The sequence below is a fragment of the Ornithorhynchus anatinus genome, chromosome 4, assembly GCF_004115215.2.
Source record: "Ornithorhynchus anatinus isolate Pmale09 chromosome 4, mOrnAna1.pri.v4, whole genome shotgun sequence".
NCBI classification, from domain to species: Eukaryota; Metazoa; Chordata; class Mammalia; order Monotremata; family Ornithorhynchidae; genus Ornithorhynchus; species Ornithorhynchus anatinus.
In genome coordinates this window covers 134906135-134931210 of record NC_041731.1, presented here as the reverse complement: position 1 = coordinate 134931210, position 25076 = coordinate 134906135, and the positions used below count along the sequence as shown (strand labels likewise).

At 49.0% G+C, this 25076-nt stretch overlaps 2 protein-coding genes across 3 annotated transcripts in view; one reads left to right on the top strand and one right to left on the bottom strand.

The window, feature by feature from the left end:
• ZFYVE28 (zinc finger FYVE-type containing 28) overlaps window positions 1-25076 on the bottom strand; it is a 158440-nt gene that overhangs the window by 8456 nt on the left and 124908 nt on the right. For both annotated transcript variants that reach the window (XM_029064186.2, XM_029064185.2), the window contains exons 9-10: window positions 6531-6712; window positions 3638-3754 (exon numbers count right to left, since the gene is read on the bottom strand). In XM_029064186.2, the coding sequence (XP_028920019.1) occupies window positions 3638-3754; window positions 6531-6712 (299 nt within the window). The remainder of the gene's footprint in view (window positions 1-3637; window positions 3755-6530; window positions 6713-25076) is intronic.
• On the top strand, window positions 11995-23814 carry LOC114811138 (renalase-like). The gene is made up of 3 exons (XM_039911876.1): window positions 11995-12550; window positions 23463-23472; window positions 23703-23814. The coding sequence occupies exons 1-3, from the start codon at window positions 11995-11997 to the stop codon at window positions 23812-23814; spliced, it is 678 nt and encodes a 225-aa protein (XP_039767810.1).

Sequence of the window (25076 nt, the reverse complement as noted above, 5' to 3'; positions counted from 1 at the left end):
TGGGGGTCATCTGCGTAGAGATGATAGTTGAAGCTGTGGGAGCGAATTAGTTCACCAAGGGAGTGAGTACAGATGGAGAACAGAAGAGGACCAAGAACTGACCCTTGAGGAAAATTGACCCTTGAGGAACCCCTACAGTTAGTGGATGGGAGGGGGAGGAGGAAACCGTGAAGGAGATTGAGAATGAAAGGCCAGAAAGATAAGAGGAGAACCAGGAGAGGACGGAGTCTGTGAAGCCAAGTTGAGATAAAGTGAGGAGGGAGAAGGGGATGGTCGACAGTTCAAAAGCAGCTGAGAGGTTGAGGAGGATTAGGATAGAGCACTTATTATGCATAGAGCACTGTATTAGGCGCTTGGGTTGTGGGGGCCCCTGGATGCTACTACTCCTAGGGTAGATACAACCTGTGTCTTCCCCAGAGCTTAGAATAATGCTCGACACATAGTAAGCGCTAAACAAATATCACACAATTACTATTACTACTTCTAGAGCTATTAGAAAAGCAGCAATGTGGCCTAGTGGATAGGGCCCGGGCCTGGGAGTCAGAAGGTCATGGGTTCTAATCCTGGCTCCACCACTTGTCTGCTCTGTGACCCTGGGCAAGTCTCTTCACTTCTCTATGCCTCAGTTACCTCCTCTGGAAATGGGGATTGAGATTGTGAGCCCCACTTGGGACAGGGACTGTGTCCAAACCAATTTGCTTGTATTCACCCCAGTGCTTAGTTCTGTACCCGGCACATAGTAAGCGCTTAACAGATACCATAATTATCATTATTGTTATTAATACTACCACTAATAATAATTAAAAAAATGTGTGGCCCCAAGAGTCCGGGAGTGTGAGAGGCAGTGAGGACCCAGTGGGAAGAGGACAAGGCCAAGAGTCAGGAGACCCAGGTTCTACTTCCAGTTCTGCCCTTGGCCTGCTGGGTGATCTTGGGTGAGTTCTGGGCCCGTTTCCTCCTCTGTAAAATGGGGAGAAGGTAGATTTTGAGCCCCTTGTGGGGCAGGGACTGGAGTGGATCTCCTAGCTTTGTGTTCAACCCAGGGCATAGCATGGAGGGTGTGCTTCAAAAATGCCATAGTGATGTTGATTACTATGCAAGAGTTAAGAGAAGCAGCATGGCCTAGTGGATGGAGCACAAGCCTTGGAGTCCAGAGGACCTGGGTCCTAATCCTGGCATTGTGGCATTGTGTTTTAATTGTGGCATCTGTTAAGTGCTTACGCTGTGCCAGGCACTGTGCTAAAGCCCTGGGGTGGACACAAGCAAATTGGGTTGGACACAGTCCCTGTCCCACATAGGGCTCACAGTCTCAATCCCCAGTGAAGTGAGGACTTTCCAAAGTCACCCAGCAGACAAGTGGCAGAGCTGGGATTGGAATCCAGGTCCCGTTGACTCTCAGGCCCGGGTGCTATCCACTACACCGTGCTGCTTCTCAGTGATAAACGTACTAGCAGCAGCCGGAGCAGTAGAATATACCGAGTACCCACTTAGCCTTGTCTTGTCTTATGCCGTCGAGTCGCTTCCGACCCGTAGCGATGCCATGGGCACATCTCTCCCAGAACGCCCCGCTCTCCATCTGCAATCCTTCTGGGAGCGGATCCATAGAGTTGTCTTGGTAAAAATCCAGAATAATCACTGCCGCCTTCCATGCGGTCAAGATGAGTCAACACCCTCGACTCTCTCCCGGGCCGCCACTGTCCGGCCTGGGGGAGTTGCAGAGATGGCCTTCCACTCGCTAGCCACTGGCCAAGCTAGGAATGGCATGGACGGGCCTCGGAATGGCACGGACGGGCCTCTGCTTGACTCTTCCTCCCATAGCCAAGACTGGTAGAGGACTGGAAACTCTCCAGATGCCACCCTGAGAAGGGACCTACTGAGTGCAATGGATTTAAGGAAGCACTTAAGGAGCCAGCACCACAGAGCCAGACCTCAAGGAGTGTGCGATCAGATGGCACAGAAAGGAACTCTGCTATAGCCTCTAGTAAATTCATGGTGGGCAGGGGCTGTGTCTGTTTCACTGTTAGACTAGACTCTCCCAAACACTCAGTACAGTCTTCTGCACACAGTAAAAACTCAATAAATACATTCACTAATTAATGTTGGTACTTGTTAAGCACCTACTATATGCAGAGCTCTATTCTAAACGCTGGGGTAGATACAGGGTAATCAGGTTGTCCCACGTGAGGCTCATAGTTAATCCCCATTTTATAGATGAGGTAACTGAGGCACAGAGAAGTTAAGTGACTTGCTCACAGTCACAGAGCTGACAAGTGGCAGAGCCAGAAGTCGAACCCATGACCTCCGACTCCTAAGCCTGGGCTCTTTCCACTGAGCCACGCTGATACATCTGACTGACCGACTGAATGATCTAGGGCTCTCAGCTGAGAGCCCAGGAGACAATACCTTGCAGTCAGGGCTCACTGGATGCCAAGGACTCCTGGCACCCGGGGCCCCCAGCACCTGAGGACCTAGCTGTCATTTAGTTATTTCTATTAATGTCTGTCTCCCCCTCTAGACTATAAGCTCATTGTGGGTAGGGAATGTGTCTGTTACACTGCTGTACTGTATTCTCCCAAATGCTTAGTATAGTGCTCAGCACACAGTACGAGCTCAATAAATATGACTGACTGGCTGACTGGCTCCCGACACCCAAGGACTCCAGGCCTCCAGGGATACCAGTACCACAGGACACTTGGCCCTGGGGATACCACATGGCGTAGTGGATAAAGCCCAGGCCGGGGAGTCATAAGGTCATGGGTTCTAATCCTGACTCTGCCACTTGCCTGTTGGGTGACTTTGGCCAAGTTTCTTCACTTCTCTGGGCCTCAGTTACCTCATCTGGAAAATGGGGGTTGAGACTGTGAACCCCACAAAGACCAGGGACCATGTCCAAATCAATTTGCTTGTATCCATCCCAACACTTAATACAGTGCCTGGCACATAATAAGCACTTAACAAATATCATTATTATTATTATTATTATTATACCAGGACCCGAGGTCACTTGGCAACAGGGCAACGTGGCAACCAGGTATATCAGCACCCAAGGAGTCCCGGCCGCCTAGATGGGGTTTGGTTCAGGAATGAATGTTGTCAGGCTCAGCCCTCCGGGCCACGAGGCTCCCTGTAGCAGGCCCAGAGGCCCGCCGTGGCTCTCTGCCCTGGCTCCACTTTCGACCAGATGCCCTCGAGCGGACCTCCTGTGGGTGAAGGGGATCCCCAGGAAAGGCCGGAGCGTGCAGTTGGTCACAGGGACAGCGTTCAACCTCATTTAACTGTTTCATCCCCAGCACTTAGAATACTGCTTGGCACATAATAACTCTTAACTAGTACCATAATTCTTAATTTTCTCACAAAAGGACACATGAGAGCAGTACAGGGTTCAGGGCTGAGTGGCGACTCTGGTGGTCCCCAGGACCAGAAGCAGCAGCTCTTGAGTCGCCTGTTGAGCTGGCCCAGATTCATTCATTCTTCAAACGTATTTATTGAGCGCTTACTATGTGCAGAGCACTGTACTAAGCGCTTGGAACGTACAATTCGGCAACAGATAGAGACAATCCCTGCCCACTGACGGGCTTACAGTCTGATCGATTCCCACGGGTAACGAGGGCTCCGGCTGGGCCCGAAGCCGGCTCACCTTTCTTTAGCTTGTCCTTGTCCTCCGTCTCCGGTTTGGTGGCCATCACTTCGAACAGGGTCTTCAGGATGCTGCGCAGGTCGCTTGCGTAGTTGGTCTGCAGCTGGTCAGCCACCCCTGGTGGGCCAAGCGGCCAACAGAGACAGACAGAGGCTTGGGGCAGTTCTTCCAAGGTAGCCAAATGCCAGAAAGGGAGCATGGTCATTAACATCCCTCTCCATCTCAGGGCCTCGGGGTGGGGAGGCAGAGCAGGACTTGCCCCATCTCCACATGGCTCTGCCCTCTAGGCGGACATGGGCCTGGTGGGGTCTGGCAGGGTCTGGCAAGGCTTGGCTCTGACAACTCCCAGAGTCCATTGCCTGAGCCTGTTTACCCCCAAAGACAACTTTGAAAAATTTCTCCTCTCCAGAAAATTGGCATGGCCTGGTGGAATGAAAAAGCAGCATGGCATAGTGGATAGCACAGGGACCTGGGAGTCAGAAGGTGATGGGTTTTAATTCCGGCTCTGCCACCTGTATGCCGTGTGACTTTGGGCAAGTCACTTGATTTCTCTGGGCCTCAGTTACCTTATTTGTAAAATGGGGATTAAGGTTGTGACCCCCTGTGGGACAGGGACTGTGTCCAACCTGATCAGGTTGTATCTACTCTAGTGCTTTGAACAGTACTTGACACATAGTAAGCACTTAACAAATACCATCGTGATTATTATTATTAGAGGAGGGGGCCAGGGGTCAGGGGACCTGGGTTCCATAGGTGTCCACTCTTCGGGGGTGACCGGATTACTGCATCAACCTCCTTTCTGATCTCCCAATCCCGTCTCTCCCCTTCATTTCACCAAATACTTTAGTCCATACTTCATTCCGTTGCCGATATTATCTTTTTACAGAAACGGTCTGGGCATGTCACCCACCTCCTCAAAAATCTCCACTGGTTGCTTATCAACTTTCGCACGAAGCAGAAACTTCTAATTTTTGGCTTTAAAGCTGTCCATCCCCTTGCCCCCTCCTACCTCACCTCCCTTCTCTCCTTCTACATTCCAGCCCACACGCTCTGCTCCTCTGGTGCCGCTAACCTCCACACTGGGCCTCCATCTTGCCTGTCTGCTCAACTGTATATATTTTCATTACCCTATTTATTTTGTTAATGAAATGTACATCGCCTTGATTCTATTTATTGCTATTGTTCTTGTCTGTCTGTGTCCACCGATTAGACTGTAAGCCCATCAAAGGGCAGGGACTGCCTCTGCTACCGATTTGTACATTCCAAGCGCTTAGTACAGTGCTCTGTACATAGTAAGTGCTCAGTAAATACTATTGAATGAGTGAATGAATGATCCCTGACCCATATCCTACCTCTGGCCTGGAACACCCTCCCTCCTCAAATCCACCAAACAATCACTCGTCCTCCCTTCAAAGCCCTATTGAAGGCTTACCTCCTTCAAGAGGCCTTCCCAGGCTAAGCCCTCTTTTCCTCAGCTCCCCCTCCCTTCCACGTCACCTCGACTCGCTTCCTTTGCTCTTCCCCCTTCCCCATCCCATAGCACTTATGTATATATCTATAATTCTATTAATTTATTTTGACGCCTGGTTGCCTGTTTTGATGTCTGTCTCCCCCCACCCTCTAGACTGTAAACCTGGTGTGGGCAGGGATTGTCTCTCTTTATTGCTATATTGTAGTTTCCAAGCACTTAGTACAGTGCTCTGCACACAGTAAGCACTAAATAAATACAACTGAATTAATTTCTGAAGGGGGCTGCATATGGAGAAGGGGAGTTATCATTATTATTATTATGGTTTTTGTTCCAAGCAGAGAGTTGGCATGAGCAAGAGGTCCATGATAAGAGACAAGAATAAGGCGCAGTGAATAGGTTGACTTGAGAGGAGCAAAGTGTGTGAGCTGGGGTCAAGTGGGAGAGGAACAAAGGGTGTGAGCTGGGACATAGGAGAGGATCAAAGTGTTTAAACTGGGGTGTTTTAGGAGAGAAGTGGGCAAGCTGGGGTGTAGTGGGAAATGATCAAAACATCCAAGTTGGGGCAGAGTGGGAGAGGAGTAAAGTGTGTAAGTTGGGGATAATAGGGGAGGAGGAAAACGTAAGAGCTGGGGCGTGGTGGGAGAGGAGCAAGAATAAATTGGTGGGAGACAGTTTAAGGAGTGCCTTAAAGCTGACTACCAGGGGATGCCTGCAGGGCCATGGCCTCACCTGCGGAGCAGAAAGCCGCTGCTCTCCTACGCCCTGCTCGACTCAAGCTCATGGGGCTGAGAAGGTTTGGGCTAATGTCACTACGAGGGCAGTTACGCTGGTGGGGTTGTTGCCCGGAAGACACTTGCCTTGGTCCCTTATTGGACCTCTGTCCAGCTGCAGAAAAGGAGTCCATGGGATTGCTGAGACCACATTGAATGTCCAGGTGAAAACCAACCCATCAAGGAACAACGTTTCAAAGTCTGCCGGGGAACTGATGGGGATTTCTTTGGATCTGGGCCCGAGCCGTCGCACAGGGGCTCCCCTGAAGGGGTGGGAGATGGAGGCCTCAACCCCTACGCATCTGTGTCACAGCCGACAGCTTCTCGGTGCCCTGTGACTGCATCCAATAACAATAGACGTAAGGGTATTGATTAGGGCTTCCAGCACTGTGCTAAATGCTTCGGTCGGACTAGTCCCTGTCCTCCAGTCCCTGTCGAAGAGGGAGTGAGAATGGGTTAGGAGACTGAGGCCGAGAAAGGGGAAGTGCCTTGCCCAAAGTCCCAAGGCAAGGCAGGGGCAGAGCTGGGACTCGAATCGCAGGCCTTCCGGCTGCCAGTACCGGGCCCCTTTCACCAAGCCGCACTGCCTCCCTTCATCGAATTATGCGGACGATGCCAAGGAGGCCAACCAAGACGAACGCGTCTCCCCCACCTGAGATGCAGACGAACAGTCGGTGGATCAGGTCGTTGCTGCTATGAAAGCGGGACCTTATCTTCTCCCTGGTGGCCAGTTTAGCCGCCCGCAGAGTCAGCCGGACCTCCTCCTCCTCCTCCTCCGCCTCCTGCTCCTCCTCCTGGTCCACGACATCCATAGAACAGGAGCTGGACCGGAAGCTGTTGGACACAAGGAAGAGGAAGGTCAGGGAGAAAAGGCTCCCGTTTTCTCCCCGGCAGAGTACGGGTCTTGGGATTTTGGTTCCGCAGTGGCCCAGGTTTCCTAGCGGAAGGCGGGCTCTTCCCTTGGCTCAGATGCCCTCCTCATTGTGAAAAACCATCTCTCTGGGTGCCTCTGAGCTCCTGGGGCCCTGCAAGTTTCCTCTTCCTTCCAGCTTGGCTCTTCCCATCTCCTCGCCCGAGAGCAGGCTGGCAGTGCCAAGGTGGTGTTTGGGGGCGCACGCCCCCCGTCAGTCTGCCCGCGTTCATCGGTGCCCCCCACGAAACCCTGCTTGAGTTATCCCCATTTGGTAGGCCCGGAAACTGAGTCGCTTGAGGGCAGTCAGTCAGCAGTCAGTCAGTTGTATTTATTGAGCACTTACTGTGTGCAGAACACTGTCCTAAGCACTTGGGAGAGTACAATATAACAATATAACAGACACATTCCCTGCTCACAGTGAGCTTACAGTCTAGAGGCGGACACAGACACTAACAGAATTCAACAAATTACAGATATGTATGTAATCTGTTGAATTCTCTTAGTGTCTGTGTCCCCCCTAGACTGCTGTAGGTCTGGGAGGGGGAATGAATAAAGGGATCAAGTCAGGGCGACACAGAAGAGAGAGGGAGAAGAGGAAAGTAGGGCTTAGTCAGGGAAGGCCTCTAGGAGGAGATGGGCCTTCAGTAAGGCTTTAAAGAGGGGGGAGAGTAATTGTCTCTTGGTTATGAGGAGGGAGGGCATTTCAGTCCAGAGGCAGAACTTGGGCGAGAGGTTGGCGTGTGAGATAGAAGAGATGGAGGTACAGTGAGAAGGCTGGCATTAGAGGAGCAAAGTGTGCAGACTGGGTTGGAGGGAGAGTGGTGAGGTGAGGCAGGAGGGGGGGCCAGGTGATTGACTGCTTTAAAGAGGGGAGGCGACTCAACCCGGTCTCCCCAGAAATGGGCTTTTCTGGCCCCATGGCCGCAGGACACCCCGACCAGCATAAAATCAATGTTGAGGCCTCCACTAGAGGCTGAGTCCTGGAGGTGGGCCCTTGAGGCCAGCCCTGGTTGTTGCCGGGCACGGCCAGAGAGATCTGTGAGGGGTGGAGGGAGGGGTAATAATAATAATATTGGTATTTGTTAAGTGCTTACTATGTGCAGAGCACTGTTCTAAGCGCTGGGGTAGACACAGGGGTATCAGGTTGTCCCACGTAGGGCTCACAGTCTTAATCCCCATTTTACAGATGAGGTAACTGAGGCACAGAGAAGTTAAGTGACTTGCTCACGGTCACACAGCTGACAAGTGGCAGAGCTGGGATTCGAACCCAAGACCTCTGACTCCAAAGCCCATGCTCTTTAAGTACGAGAGGTACCTGGGTCTCTTTTCTCTCCGGGTCCCGGATGGATGTTCGGTCTGGAGGGTCTGAGTGTGGTGAAGAGTGACTCATCCCAGAAATAGTAACAGTGATAATAACAGTAACAGTATTATTACTGTTGTAAGTGCTTACTATGTGTCAAGCACTGTTCTAAGCGCTGGGGAAGAAACGGGATGATCAGGGCAAACACAGTCTCTGTTCCACACAGGGCTCATAATCTGAATTTTACAGATGAAGTAACTGAGGTACGGAGAAGTTAAGTGACTTGCCCAAAGTCATGCAGAGCAGGCGCCTGGTGGAGCTGGGGTTAGAACTCAGGTCCTCTGAGTCCTGGGTCCGGTCCCTTTCCACTAAGCCACACTGCTCTTCACCGTTAGTGCCCGGGTGGCCTCAGACCTGCCGTCAGGGAGGGTGGGCCCACCGGCTGTGCTGGACGGTCCTAATGGGCCCCTCTCTACCTTAAAGTTCCCCCACGACCAGCACCCGGGCAGACCTCCCCGGCCAGGGCATCTGCCACTTGTCAGCTGTGTGACTGTGGGCAAGTCACTTCACTTCTCTGTGCCTCAGTTACCTCATCTGTAAAATGGGGATGAAGACTGTGAGCCCCACATGGGACAACCTGATTCCCTTGTGTCTACCCCAGCACTTAGAACAGTGCTCTGCACATAGTAAGCACTTAACATATACCAAAATTAACATTATTATCTAGCAAAGGGGCACGGAAGCAGCACGGCTTAGTGGAGAGAGCACGGTCCAGCAAGTCAGAAGGACCTGGGATCTAATCCCGGCTCCACCACTTATCTGCTATGTGACCTCGGGCAAGTCACTTTATTTCTCTGTGCCTCAGGAACCTCATCTGTAAAATGGGGATTAAGAATATGAACCCAGTGTGGGGCAGGGACTGTGTCCATCCTGATTAACCTGTATCCACCCCAGTGCTTAGAACAGTGCTTGGCACAGAGTAAGCACTTAACAAATACCATTATTATTATTATTATTAGTATGTTTGGTTCATTTCTTGAATGTTTACAGGAGGAAGTGGAAAATCCTTGGGAATTCAGGCCTTCCCCAATTCAATCTTATTCGAGCAGCTGGGTGAGCAGCGGTCATCTGCTGCAGTGGAAAAGATTTTTCCAACTCTGGACTTATTTTCCACATCCACGATTTCCTGGGGGAGGAAGGCTGAAGAAGAGGCACACTGAGAAAATAGAATCTATGGTGATTATCGGGTCCCCTGATGAAAAAGCACCGTTTGGGAAATTCTCTTTCCACTGATACGGCCCTGATGCCCAGCTCAGTATCACACTTTAATACAACTAATACTACTCTTACCATTACTAATAATAATAATGATGGCAATTGTTAAGCGCTTACTATGTACAAAGCACTGTTCTCAGCGCTGGGGGGGGATACAAGGTAATCAGGTTGTCCCACATAAGGCTCACAGTCTTAATCCCCATTTTACAGATGGGGTAACTGAGGCACAGAGAAGTTAAGTGACTTACCCAAAGTCACACAGCTGACAATTGGCTGAGTCGGGATTTGAACCCACGACATCTGACTCCCAAGCCCGGGCTCTTTCCACTGAGTCATGCTGCTTCTCATAATGATAATGTTGGTATTTGTTAAGCACTTACTATGTGCCAAGCACTGTTCTAAGCACTGGGGTAGATACAAGATCATTAAATCGTCCCATGTGGGGCTCACAGTCTTCATCCCCGTTTTCCAGATGAGGTAACTGAGGCACAGAGAACCTAAGTGATGTGCCCAAGGTCATAGACAGAGCTGACAGATGGCAGTCGGCATTAGAACTCACGACCTCCGACTCCCAAGCCCACGCTCTTTCCACTGAACCATGCTGCTTCTCAATATTACTACTATTACTACTACTACTAATAATAATTATAATTAAGTGCTTACAATGTGCCAAGCACTGATCTGAGCTCTGGCATCGATAGAAGCAAATCAGGATGGACGCAGTCCCTGCCCCACATGGGGCTCACAGTCTTAATCCCCATTTTACAGATGAGCTGAGGCCCAGAGAAGTGAAGTGACTTGCCCAAGGTCACACAGCAGACAAGTGGGGAAGCCGGGATTAGAGCCCATGTCTTTAGATTTCCACTAGGCCACGCTGCTTCCCTTTTCAAGTGGAGATGAGCCACAGACAATGTCCAAAAATCCAGACCTCCAACCCAATCTGCAAGCTTTTAAACAACTCCTAATCTGGTTTTCCTTCAACAAGATGCAGCCCAGGAACCCCACCTCTGCAAATGGTGAAACCTACGCACCCCCCATCAATCAATTTATCGATCGTATTTTCATTCATTTATTCAATCAATCGTATTTATTGAGCGCTTACTGTGCACAGGGCACTGTACTAAGCACTTGGGACAGTACAATACAGCAATAAAGAGTGACAATCCCTGCCCACAACGAGTTCACAGTCTAGAAGGGAGGAGACAGACATCAATACAAATAAACAGATATCAATATAAGTAAATAAAATTACAGATACACAGATAAGTGTGGTGGGGAGGGGAGGGGGGGAAGAACAAAGGGAACCAGTTGGGGAAATGCAGAAGCAAATGGGAATTGAGGAAAAGTGGGGATTAGTCTGGGCAGGCCTCTTGGAGGAAATGGCTTTTAAGATGGGGAGAGTAATTGGTGGATTTGAGGAGGGAGGGAGTTTTTATTGAGTGTTTACTGTGTGCAGAGCACTGGCCTAAGCGCTCAGGAAAATATAATAGAATTGGTAGACATAATCCTTACCCACAAAGACTTTACAGCAAAGTCAAACCCCAGAGGCCACTGTTCTCCCCACTTGCTGAGCCACTAATCATTACAATTACTATTATTATTATTATTATTATTAGGAGGCTGCAGCCCTAGCCCCTTGTCTGGGGCTGGGAGTCGTCATATATTCATTCATTCATTCAGTAGTATTTATTGAGCGCTTACTATGTGCAGAGCACTGTACTAAGCGCTTGGAATGAACAAGTCAGCAACAGATAGAGACAGTCCCTGCCGTTTGACGGGCTTACAGTCTAATCGGGGGAGACGGACAGACAAGAACAATGGCAATAAATAGATATATTTATTTATATTTATGACTGTGTATTTGTAGTGATGTCTGTCTCCCCTCTTCTAGACGGTGAGTTCGTTGTGGGCAGGGATTGTCACTCTTTAGTGCTGTATTGTACTTTCCCAAGCTCTTAGTACAGTGTTCTGCACACAGTAAGCATTTACTGTGAAGCAGCACGGCTCAGTGGAAAGAGCCTGGGCTTGGGAGTCAGAGGTCACGGGTTCTAATCCCGGCTCCGCCGCTTGCCAGCTGTGTGACTTTGGGCAAGTCACTTAACTTCTCTGCGCCTCAGATACCTCATCTGTAAAATGGGGATTAAAACTGTGAGCCCCACGTGAGACAATCTGATCACCCTGTATCCCCCCAGCGCTTAGAACAGTGCTTTGCACATAGTAAGCGCGTAACAAATACCACCATTATTATTATTATTAATAATAAGACAAAATGAATGAATGAATCAGATCTAGGTTCTAGTCCCAGCTCTGCCACTGTCCACTAGGTTACTTTGGGCAAGTCACTTACCCTTCCTAGGCTTTGAAGTTTTCAGTTGAAAAATGAGGATATAATATCCATCCTCCCGCCCTCTTAGACTGTGAACCCTGAGTGGGACAGAGATGGTGCCCAAGCAGATGATCTTGTTTCTACCCCAGTAATAATTAATTCATTCAGTCAATAGAATTTATTGAGCTCTTACTAAGTGCAGAGCACTGTATTAAGCACTTAGAATAGACAATTTGGCAACAGATAGAGACAATCCCTGCCCAATGACAGGCTCACAGGCTAATCGGGGCGGGCGGGCGGCCATGGCGCGGGTGCTGGTGGTGGGCGCGGGGCCGATGGGCGGGCTGCCGTCCGCTCTGCTCGGGAGGCGGCCCCCCGGCCCGAGCCCCAGACGAGTGGTCGTGTGGGACCAGGCCCGGGGCCCAGGAGGAAGAATGGCTACGTCCCGAAGCCCGTACAACTCCCGCTGCACGGCAGACCTGGGGGCTCAGTACCTCACTTTCACCCCTCAGTACTCTGAGAGACATCCAAGTTTCTATGATGAGCTGTTAGCTAATAGGGTTTTGAAGCCCCTGACATCCTCTGTAGAAGGAATGGTGGTGAAAGAAGGAGAATGCAACTTTTTGGCACCTCAAGGAGTCTCCTCAATTGTCAAGTATTTTTTAAGAGAATCAGGGGTGGATATCTTCTATGAACACCGGGTAACCAAGGTCTTCCTCAGAAGTGGCAAATGGGAGGTTCACAGAGAAACGGGACCTGCGGAGGAGTTGGACATCGTCATCCTCACGATACCAGTTCTGCAAATCCTTCAGCTTCAAGGTGACATTGTGAACACTGAGGAGACCGAGTCGCAGAGAAGTGAGGAAACCGAGGCGCAGAGAAGTGAGGAAACCGAGGTCACCTGGCAGCCAAGGGGAGGAGCCGAAATTAGAACTCACGTCGTCTGACGACTCCCAGGGCCCTGTTTTTTCCACTAGGCCATGCTGCTTCTCTTTTCCTTATATACAATTGCTTGCTTAATACATTTTGTTAATGTCCATTTTGTATTTTGTTACTGAGGTGTACATCCCCTTGATTCTATTTATTGTGATTATGTTGTCTTGTTTTTGTCCGTCTGTCTCCCCCGATTAGACTGTGAGCCCGTCATTGGGCAGGGATTGTCTCTATCTGTTGCCGAATTGTACATTCCAAGTGCTTTGTACAGTGCTTTGCACATAGTAAGCACTCAATAAATACTATTGAATGAATGAATGAATAATCGGGGGAGAAAGACGGACAAAAACAAGACAACATAATCACGATAAATAAAATCAAGGGGATGTACACCTTATTAACAAAATAAATAGGGTAATGAAAATATATACAAATATATACAAATGAGCACAGTGCTGAGGGGAGGGGAAGGGAAAGGGGGAGGAGCAGAGGGAAAGGGGACTTAGCTGAGGGGGGGGAAGGGGGGAAGGGGGAGGGAGCAGAGGGCTGAGGGGGAGCAGAGAGGGAGCAGAGGGAAAAGGGGAAGCTCAGTCTGTGAAGTCCTCTTGGAGGAGGTGAGCTCTCAGTAGGGCTCTGAAGAGGGGAAGAGAGTTGGTGGAGGTGAGGAGGGAGGGCATTCCAGGGCAGAGGTAGGATGTGGCCCGGCGGTTGACGGCGGGATGGGCGTGAACAGGGGACGGTGAGGAGGTGGGCGGCAAAGGAGCGGAGCGTGCGGGGAGGGGCAGTAGAAAGAGAGAAGGGAGGTGAGGTAAGAGGGGGCAAGGGGATGGAGAGCCTTGAAGCCCAGATTGAGGAGTTTTTCTTTCGTGCGGAGGTTGATAGGCAACCACTGGAGGTTTTTGAGGAGGGGAGTGGCATGCCCAGAGCGCTTCTGCAGGAAGATGATCCAGGCAGCGGAATGAAGAATAGATGGGAGTGGGGAGAGACAGGAGGAAGGGAGATCAGAGAGAAGGCTGACACAGTAATCCAGCTGAGATATTATGAGAGCTTGTACCAGTATGATAGCCGTTTGGATGGAGAGGAAAGGGCGGATCTTGGCGATATGGTAAAGGTGAGACCGGCAGGTGTTGGTGATGGATTGGATGTGTGGGGTGAAGGAGAGAGCTGAGTCAAGGGTGACACTAAGGTTGCAGGCTTGAGAGATGGGAAGGATGGTTGTACCATCCACAGTGACAGGGAAGTCGGGGAGAGGACCGGGCTTGGGAGGGAAGATGAGGAGCTCAGTTTTAGACATGTTGAGTTTTAGGTAGCGGGCAGACATCCAGGTGGAGAGGTCCTGGAGGCAGGAGGAGATACGAGCCCGGAGGGAGGGGCAGAGAACAGGGGAGAAGATGGAGATTTGGGTGTCATCTGCATAGAGGTGATAGTTGAAGCCGTGGGAGCAAATGAGTCCACCAAGGGAGTCAGTGTAGATGGAGAACGGAAGAGGGCCAAGAATTGACCCTTGAGGAACCCCTACAGTTAGTGGATGGGAGGGGGAGGAGGAGCCCGCTAAGGAGACTGAGAATGACCGGCCAGAAAGATAAGACGAGAACCGGGAGAGGACGCAGTCCGCGAAGCCGAGGTGAGATAAGGTGTGGAGGAGAAGGGGATGGTGGACAGTGTCAAAGGCAGCTGAGAGGTCGAGGAGGAATAGGATAGAGTAGGAGCCATTGGATTTGACAAGAAGGAGGTCATGGGTGACCTCTAAAAGAGCAGTCTCAGTAGAGTGGAGGGGATAAATATTATATCCCCTCCACTCCCCTCCCCAGTAATAATAATAATTATGGTATTTGTTAAGTGCTTACTATGTGTCAAGCACTGTTCTAAGCACTGGGGTAGATACATGGTAATCAGGTTGTCCCACGGGGGGCTCACAGTCTTAATCCCCAATTTGCAGATGAGGTAACTGAGGCATACAGAAGTTAAGTGACTTGTCCAAAGTCACACATCTGACAAGTGGCGGAGCCAAGATTAGAATTCAAGACCTCCGACTCCCAAGCCCGTGCTCTTTCCAGTAAGCTGTGCTCCTAGTCTATTCAGTAAGCCCTTCATATATAGCATCATCACTATGAAAATAGCATAAATGTATTTACAGTGGAAGTATTTACTCTGCTGGGTGAAAGAACATCACTTTGGGAATGGTTACAACAATAACTGGGATATTTATACTTATTCCAACCACCACTGGCCCAAATTAAATAACAGCTGTGCCACTGTGTCTATGCAGTTGGGAGAGGGGCCCTTGGGAGGAAATCAAATCTTTAGAGGAGCCTCATGGCTTAGTGGAAAGAGCACAAGCCTGCGAGCCGGAAGATTTGGGTTCTAATCCCAGGGCTGCCACTTGTCTGCTGAATGACCTTGGGCAAGTCATGTAACTTCTCTGGGTCTTAGTTTCTTTTTCTGTAAAATGCGGATTAAATCCACTCCCTCCTACCTAGACTGTGAGCTCCATGTCGGACAGAGACAGAGTCCAAACTGATTAACTTGCATCTACTTCATTGCTTAGAACAATGCTCGGCACGTGGGAAACACTTAGCAAAAACCATCATTCATTCATTCATTTGTCTTGATTGAGCGCTTACCATGCAGAGCACTGTACTAAGTGCTTGGGAGAATACAATATAACAATATAACGGGCACATTCGCTGCCCACAATGAGCTTATAGTCTAGAGGGGGAGGAATCAGACATTAATAAAATAAATGAATTACAGATACATAAGTGCAGTGGGGCTGGGAAGGGGGAACAAACAAAGGGAGTGAGTCAGGGCGATGCAGAAGGGAGTGGGAGAAGAGGAAAGGGGGTATTAGTCAGGGAAGGCCTCTTGGAGGAGGTGGGCCTTCAATAAGGCTTCAAAGTTGGGGAGAGTCTGTGGGATTTGAGGAGGGAGGGCGTTCCAGGCCAGAGGCAGGATGTGGGCCAGGGGTCGGTGGCAAGACAGATGAGATGGAGGCCCACTGAGAAGGTCAGGACTACAGGAACCGAGTGTGCGGGCTGGGTAATAGAAAGAGAGAAGTGAGGTGAGGTAGGAGGGGGCAAGGTGATGGAGGGCTTTAAAGCCAATGGTAAGGGCTTTTTGTTTGATATGAAAGTGGATGGGCAACCACTGGAGTTTTCTGAGGAGGGGGGTGACATGTCCTGACTGCTTTTGTAAAAATGGTTCGTGCAGCAGCGTGAAGTGTGGACTGGAGTGGGGAGAAACAGGAGACTGGGAGGTCAGCAAGGAGGCTGATGCAGTTATCCAGGCAGGATAGGATGAATGATTGTATTAATATGGTAGGTTTTAGGTGACCTGGAAATGCAAAAGTTGCAGATGGGGGTTATTGGGTCAGGAGATGAGAGGTTAATCATTTAATCATCAGTGGGGAGAGTCAGGAGGCAGGGAGGTGAGCAAGGAGGCTGATACAGTAATCCGTGTGGGAACTTGGGTCTTGGAGCTGGGGCTGGGAGCCGGAAGCTCTGGACATTTGGAGGGAGTTTTCTGGTCCAGCTGGTACAAAAATAAAGCCTCCCCGTCATTTTGCTTTTGGTGCCCTGTGCAAGAAAAATTCAGGGGGAGAATCGGAAGCCGAGAACTCATCGTGACTGGCCAAATCAGAACCCATGGACCCTGTGGATGATTCGTCTTTGTTTTACTGAACTTGGGAGTTTCACTACACGGCGGCACTCAGAATTACTGGGGTCAACAGTGAAGAAATCCATGAAGCGAAATGGAGAACCCCGTGAAAACTTTCTTTATTTTTTGGAACGAGTCAGAACATTTCACAGCCATTGATGTGACTGTAAGAGTGAAAGACAGCGAGTCACCCCCACTGTGCACTCCCTTGTTCTCCCAATCCCATTTACCACATTCATCCGTGGCCCTCCCGCTCTCTTCTGGCCTGGTCACGTTGCTCCCGCCCCTCCCTCCGGTTTCTGGGTCTAACAGAGGAGAAACCGGTGGACAAAGATAATAATAAAATTAATAATAATTACGGTATTTGTTAAGTGCTTACTATATGCCAGGTACTGTATTAAACACTGGGGCAGATATAAGCAAATCGGGTTGGACATAGTCCTAGTCCCATGTGGGGCTCGCAGTTTCAATCCTCATTTTACAGATGAGGTAACCAAAGCACAGGGAACAAAAGTGACTTGCCCAAGGTCACACAACAGACAAGTGGCAGACCCGGGACTAGAACCCATCACCTTCTAACTCCCAGGCCTGTGCTCTATCCACTACGCCATGCTGCTTCTCTACAGACCTTGGCTCTGCCACTTGCCTGTTGTGTGACCTTGGGCAAGTCGCTTCACTTCTCGGGGCCTCAGTTACCTCATCTGTAAAATGGGGATTGAGACTGTGAACCCCACGTGGGACAGGGGACTGTGTCCAATCCAATTTGCTTGTATCCACCCCAGTGCTTAGTACAGTGCCTGGCACACAGTAAGCGCTTAACAAATACCAGAATTATTATTATTATCATTATTATTATTACTACAGACCCTGGGAAAGCCCGAAGATACACCCTGTCCTTGTGAGCACTCCCACCACCAGGCCCCACAAGTGTGAAGGAAGAGCCAAGGGGATCCAATGAGGCGAAAAGGGCACACAGGTAATTTGTACCAGATGCCTGCCTCCATTGAACCATAACAAAAGCAGTTCCAGAGGATGGAGGTGTGGAACATGCCCATGGAGCTCCATAGCAGTGCAAGGAGCACGGAAAAGAAGGGGCAGAGCTGAAAGGAGGCCCGAGCTCAGAACTACTGGCTTCCACACATTTATTACCAAGGTTTCCTCTTCTAAGCAGGTGTGGGCTAGGGGGCTGGGGTCACCTTGTGGGCTGGTGATGGGCCACACGATCCTGTTATCTATTATAAAAGCAATGCAGATGAAAGAAGCTGTGGGGGGTGGGGGAGGGAAGGGAAGGGAGAGAAAGAGATAGGGAAAGGAATGGAGAGGGAGGGAGAGAGAATGGAAGATGAAGGGAGAGGAGAGAGTGAAAGGGAGGGAGAAAGGGAGATAAAGGGAGAGAAGAGGAGGGAGTGAAAGGAGGAGAGGGAAAAGGGAGAGAAAGGGATAAAGAAAAGGTAAAGAGAAAGGGAGAGAGAGGGAGAAAGTGAGAGAGAGAAAAGGAGGGATAAAGAGTAAGGGAGATAAAGGGAGAGAAAAGGAAGGAGTGGAAGGGAGGGAGTGGAAGGGAGGGAGGGGGAGAGAGGAAGGGAGAGAGGGATAGAGAAAAGGGAGAGAGAGTGAAAGGGAGAGAAAGGAACAGAGGAAGGGAGAAAGAGAGATAAAGGGAGAGAAGAGAGCAAAAGGGAGGGAGGGGGAAAGGAGAGAAAGGGAAAAAAAGGAGAGAGTTAAAGGGAGGGAGAGAAAGAGAAAGGGAGAGAAAAATGGAGAGAAAAGGAGAGAGGGAGGGAAGCAAGGGGGGGAGGGGGAGAGGGAAGGAGAGAGGGAGAAAGCTCCTTCAGTGCAGGGGTGGCATCTGTTACTTGGACTGATTGCATATGTTCCCCAGGGTCCAGGTGGGCACTCAGCACCCAAGAGGCAGTCAATAAAGGCCACTGGGACAGCTGCTGATTGTGCTGAGGGTAGGGGCTGGGGGCCAGGGGCCAGGGAGAGAAAGAGGAGTGGAAGTTTTCCCTTGATCTGGTCCCTGCTAAGGAGGAAGAATTAGGTGAGGATTTAAAAGTGGGATGCAGACCCCAGTTCCCGGACTTCAAAATATATTCTGAGACCCGGAGGCGTACTTAGGAGGCAGCGTGTCCTAGTGGAGAGAGCACGGGCCTGTGGGTTCCAATTCCACCTCCGCCACTTGTTTGTCGTGTCTCTTAAATTATCTGTATCTCGGTTTCCTCATTTGGAAAGTGGGAGTTACATATGTTTTCCCTCCTTCTTTAGACTATGAGCCTCACGTGAGGCCAGGATGGGGTTATAGGTTGGGGTCTGAGTTGCTTGTATTCTGTTTGGTACAGTGCTTGGCACATAGAAAGCACTCAACAAATGCCAAAAGTGCTGCTATTATTATTTACTAAACAAAAAGGGATCTTACAGGCAAACATTCGGGGGCAATTTATAAGACGACGAGGAAGAAATTCAACAGGAGAGGATGAGTCCAGCTACTGTAACCTAGAAGGAATAAACAAGCCAAGGCCTGTCATAAAGGAAAATCCAACTCCCCCACAGCAGAATTGTTCATCAAATTTGATTAATCTTTAGAGAAAGAAAAACTAACTCACCAATCCACCGAGGGCACATGGACCACAAAGGACTGGTGTGACCAGTTGCATCAAGAGCCATGACATTTGGAAAATATCCTGATTTTCGTTGAATCTGTTGATGCCAGAGACATTTGTGGAGTTTTCCAAGAATTCACCCACCTATGATCCTGTGGGGGATTTGCCCTTTCTTTCTGTTTCCAAGGACCTCCCATCTGAAGATGCTGGGGCTCCCTTCAGGCACAGTAGGCAACTCTTTTGACGGATCCAGAGTTTGGGCGGGTTTCTCGATCGTCGAAGGGAAGCGGCCGGAAGGGTGACGTGTGCAGCATTCTGCTGAATTCTAGTTCACCTCGTCCGCTTAGGGGTCGAAGTCAAGACAGGACAAAGAGAATTTGCCATGGAGCACGGCAGGGGTTTGTGACCTGGGTAGCTCGAGTTCTGGAGGAAGTGTGAGTTCCCCAAGGTGGCCGCAGGAAACAGGGCCGGCCGATGTCTTGCTTTTCCCAGAGGAGTCTGGAAGATGCCCCGAGGCTCTGAGGTTGAAGTGGCCCTCTGGGACCTCCACTCTGGACTGTTTGATGGAGTGGACAGATCGCTCCGTAGATTTCTCTTTTGGTTTAAGCTTGGTGTGAAGCTGGCTTCCTTCTGACTTCCTCTTCTTGTCAGGATTGTGGATGGATTCCCCCTTAAGCTTCACAATCCAGCAGTGGTATTTACTGTGCGCTTATTATGGGTCGGGCACTGTTCTGAGTAGCATGGCTTAGAGGACAGAGCAAGGACCTGGGTTCTAATTCCGGCTCTGCCACATGTCTGCTGGGTGACCCTGGTCAAGTCACTTCACTACTCTTAGAGAAGAAGCATGGCTTAGTGGAAAGAGTATGGGCTTGGGAGTCAGAGATTGTGACTATAGAGGTCACTATAACACTATAGGTTGTGCTATAGAGGTTGTGGGCTCTAATCCCGGCTCTGCCACTTATAATAATAATGTTGGTATTTGTTAAGTGCTTACTATGTGCAGAGCACTGTACTAAGCGCTGGGGTAGATACAGGGTCATCAGGTTGTCCCACGTGAGGCTCACAGTTAATCCCCATTTTACAGATGAGGTAACTGAGGCACAGAGAAGTGAAGTGACTTGCCCACAGTCACACAGCTGACAAGTGGCAGAGCTGGGAGTCGAACTCATGACCTCTGACTCTGAAGCCTGACTTTGGGCAAGCCACTTAACTTCTCTGTGCCTCAGTTACCTCATCTGGAAAATGGGGATTAAGACCGTGAGCTCCACATGGGACAACCTGATTACCTTGTATCTACCCCAGTTGCCATTGTTTTTACGAGATGTTCTTCCCCTCGACTCTATTTATTGCCATTGTTCTTGTCTGTCCATCTCCCCCGATTAGACTGTAAGCCCGTCAAACGGCAGGGACTGTCTCTATCTGTTGCCGACTTGTTCATCCCAAGCACTTAGTACAGTGCTCTGCACATAGTAAGCGCTCAATAAATACTATTGAATGAATGAATGAATGAATGAACAGTGCTTGACACATAGTAAGTGCTTAACAAATACTACTATTATTATTATTGTTACTCTGGGCCCCAATTACCTCATCTGTAAAATGGGGATTAAGAGTGTGAGCCCCATGTGGGGCAGGAACTGTGTCCAACCTGATAATGTTGTATTTGTTCATTCATTTATTCAGTCATATTTATTAAGTGCTTACTGTGTGCAGAGCACTGTATTAAGTGCTTGGGAAAGTATAATACAACAACAAACAGTGACATTCCCTACCCACAGCAAGCTTGCAGTCTAGAGGGGGGAGGCAGACATCAATACAAATAACTAAAATTAATACATAAATGCTGGGGGGCTTGGGGCAGGCAGGAAGAGCAAAGGGAGCAAGTCAGGGAGATGCAGAAGGGAGTGGGAGATGAGGAAAAGTGGAGCTTAGTCTGGGAAGACCTCTAGGAAGAGGTGCCTTCAGGAAGACTTCGAAGGGGGGGAGAGTAATTGTCTGTTATAATTGTCGTGGTATCTCCCCCAGCACTTAGAACAGTGCTGGGCACATAGTAAGAGCTTAACAAGTACTTAAATATTATTATTATTATTATTAAGCACTTGAGAGAATTTAATACTGTGGAAATGGCTGACATGAGCCCTGCCCCAAAAGAACTTTTAGCTTAGAAGGGGCAACAGACATTAAAATGCATTACGGATAGGGGAAATGGAAGAGTAGAGGGATATGTACATAAGTGATATGGGGCTAGAGTTGGGGTGTGTATCAAGCGCTTAAGGGGTACAGCAGATCCAAGCATATAGGTGACGTGGAAGGGAAGGAGAATAGGATGGAGAAATGGGGACAAAGAAGGTCCCTTGGAGGAAATGTGATTTTAGTAGGGCTCTGAAGATGGGGAGAGCAATGGTCTGTTGGATAATAATTATGTTAAGTGCTTACTATGTGCCAAGCACTGTTCTAAGTGCTGAGGTAGATAGGAGTTAATCATATATAATAATGATATTAATAATTCTGGTATTTGTTAAGTGCTTACTATGTGCCAAGCACTGTTCTAAGTGCTAGGATAAATACAAGGCAATCAGGATGTCCCACGAGGGGCTCACAGTCTTAAGCCCCATTTTACAGATGAGAGAACTGAGGCACAGAGAAGTTAAGCTGCTCATTCAAGGTCACACAGCACACAAGTGGTGGAGCCGGGATTAGAACCCACGTCTTCTGACTCCCAAGCCCGGGCTCTGTCTGGGTGGGAGTTCCAGAACAGAGGGAGGATGTGGGCTAGGGGTTGGTGGCGAGATAAAAAAGACCGAGATACGGTGAGTAGGTTGGCGTTAGAGGAGTGAAGTGTGCAGAGTGGTTTGTAGTGGGAGAGGAGCCAAGTTAGGTAGGAGTGGGGAGAGTTTGTTGAGTGCCTTATAGCCGATATGAGGAGCTCCTGATTCATGTGGAGATGGATGAGCAGCCACTGGAAGAGTGGGAAGACAGATTTTTTAAGAAAAATGATCCGGGCAGCAGAGTGAAGTGTGGCCTGCAAGGGGAATTGTCCAAACATAACAGTGAGATTCTCTACATTCCTTTAAAGCTGACTGATAATCTTGAGGGGTCTTCAGTCGATCCGTTAGGAGAAGACCCATCTTACAATGGGTCATGGGAATGGGCATATATTTGCCAGTGGAACTGGAATTCTGTTTGATTTGGGACTGACCAAGATTGGGATCAGATCCTCCTTCTCAAACAAAGTTTCCAAGACCTTGAGAGTGGGAAACGGTGGAGAATACTGGATATTAGCTCCCAAGCAATTCTTCTCTCATGTGGGGTGTCATCAAAGGCTTGGACAGAATGGCACAGTGGAGTTAGGGGATGTTTTTTATAATAATAATAATAATAGTGATGGCATTTGTTAAGCGCTCATTATGTGCAAAGCACTGTTCTAAGCACTGGGGGGAGACAAGGTAATCAGGTTGCCCCACGAGGGGTTCACAGTCTTCATCCCCATTTTACAGATGAGGTAACTGAGGCACAGAGAAGTTAAGTGACTTGCCCAAAGTCACACAGCTGACAAGTGGCAGAGCCGGGATTAGAACCCATGACCTCTGACTCCCAAGCCCGGGCTTTTTCCACTGAGCCATGCTGCTTTATGTCTCTCTGGATGAAAAGCAGCGTGGCCTAGTGGAAAAAAGCACGAGCCTGGGAGTCAGAGGACCAGAGTTCTAATCCTGGCTCCACTCTCAGCCTGCTAGGGGATTTTGGACAAATTACCCAACTTGTCTGAGCCTCAGTTTCCTCATCTGTAAAACAGGGAACGAATACCTGTTTCCCCTTTCTCTTACATTGTGAGCCCTGAATGGGACTGGGACTGTGCCCGATCTGATTATCTTGAAACTATTCCATTACTTAAATACGGGGCTCGGCACATAGTAAGCACCGAACAAGCACTTTTATTATTATTACTACTACTAACATAATGATATATTGTGTTAATAACATAACAATTTATGTTAATACTACTAACAATGATAATAATAGTATCTGTTGCCGACTTGTTCATTCCAAGCGCTTAGTACAGTGCTCATTGAATGAAATACTATTGAATGAATAATAGTAGTATTTGTTCAGTGCTTACTATGTGCCAAGCACTATACTGAGTGTTGCAGAAGATACGAGCGAATTAGATTATACACAGTTCCTGTCCTACATGGGGCTCACTGTTTAAATAGAGGGAATAGTGATAATGATAATTGTGGTATTTTTAGTGCTTCCCATGTGCCAAACACTGTACTAAATGTTGGGGTAGATACAAAATGCTCCAGTTGGACACAGTCCCTGTCCCACATGGGGTTCCCAGTTTAAGTAGAGGAACTAAGGATTTCCCCATTTTACAATGGAGGAAGCTGAGGCACAAAGAAGTGAAGTGACCTGCCCACGGTCACACAGCAGACAATGGGTGGTATTGGGATTAGAACCCAGGTCCTCTGCTTTCCAGGCCTCTGCTCTTTCCACTGCATTACTGTTATTATTAGTAGTAGTACTGGTAGCATTAGCAGTAATAGTTTTGCTTCTGAATCAACACCTTATCATCATCACAGGAGAGTTTGCGTACGGTGATGAAGCTTAGAGCTCCGCCACATATGGCTACCCAGAATGGAAAGGTCTAAGCCGAAGCGTCAGAAAAAGTCGATTCGCCTGGGCTGGGCAGCAGCGGCGTGGGAAAGACTCAAAGCTGAATGATCAAGCGATCAACATGTTCATCAAAGACAAGGGCAGAGACTCAAGTTTTGACTGTGTGGAAGAAGGCGATGATACACAACTTTGGTGTTTCTACCAAGAAAACTCTATGGATACACGTACCAGAACGACTTTGTAGGAGGAGATGGGATGTTCAGAAGAGGGTGCATCCATGGAGTCGCTATGGGTCGGAAACGACTAGACGGCACCTGAAGTATTAGCATCATCACCATCATCATCAAACGTGGTGTGACAGCAGAAGAAATGGTTCACTCACTCATTCGTTCCATCATATTTATGGAATGCTTACTGTGTGCAAAGCACTGTACTAAGCACTTGGGAGAATATAATATAAAAACAGACATATTTCTGTCCATAGCGAGCTCACAGTCTAGTACGGGAGACAGGTATTAATATAAATAAAGTAAATAACAGGTATACACATATGGGTTCTCATCCCGGTTCTGCCACTTGCCTGTTGGGTGACCTTGGGCAGATTTAGGCAAGTCGTTTAACTTCTCTGTGCCTCAGTTACCTTATTTGGAAAACAGGGATTATGACTGTGAGCACCATTTGGGACAGGCTGATTACCTTGTATCTACGCCAGTGCTTAGAACAGTGCTCGGCACATAGTAAGCGCTTAACAAATACCATCATCGTCATCATGTGCTGTGGGGATGGGAGGGAGGATGAATGAAGGAGCAGGTCAGAGCAGCGCAGAAGGGAGTGGGAGAAGAGGAGAAGAGGCTTTAATCAGGGAGGGCATCTTGGAGGAGATGGGCCTTCGATAAAGTTTTGAAGTGGTGGAGAGCAATTATCTGTCTGATATGAGGAGGGAGGGCGTTCCAGGCCAGAGGCAGGACGTGGGCGAGGGCTCAGCAGCGAGATAGAGGAGATGGAGGTACAGTGAGAAGGTTGGCATCACAGAAACCAAGAGTGAGGGCTGGGTTCTGGTAGGAGGGGGCAAGGGGATTAACTGCTTTAAAGCCGATGGTGAGGAGTTTTTGTTTGATGCAGAGGTGGATGGGCAACCACTGGAGGTTCTTGAGGAGGGTTGTTGACCGTTTCTGAAGGAGAATGACTGGGGCAGCAGAATGGACTATGGACTGGAGTGGGGAGACACAGGAGGCAGGGAGGTCAGCAAGGAGGCTGATACAGTAATCAAGGCGAGACGGGGTAAGTGCTTGCATTAATGTAGTAACAGTTTGGACGGAGAGTTTGGTTGTGACGTGTGTGGCGGATTTTCCTTAATGTGGGGTTCACCAGGTATGTTGATTCTTGATTCTATTTATTTGCTATTGTTTTAATGATATGTTCTTCCCCTTGATTCTATTTAATGCCATTGTTCTCGTCTGTCTTTCTCCCCCGATTAGACCGTAAGCCCATCAAAGGGCGGGGACCGTCTCTATCTGTTACCGATTTGTACATTCCAAGCGCTTAGTACAGTGCTCTGCACATAGTAAGCGCTCAATAAA

Bases quoted from the DNA above. Each gene is read 5' to 3' on its own strand.
- LOC114811138 (XM_039911876.1), top strand. From the start codon at position 11,995: ATGGCGCGGGTGCTGGTGGTGGGCGCGGGGCCGATGGGCGGGCTGCCG.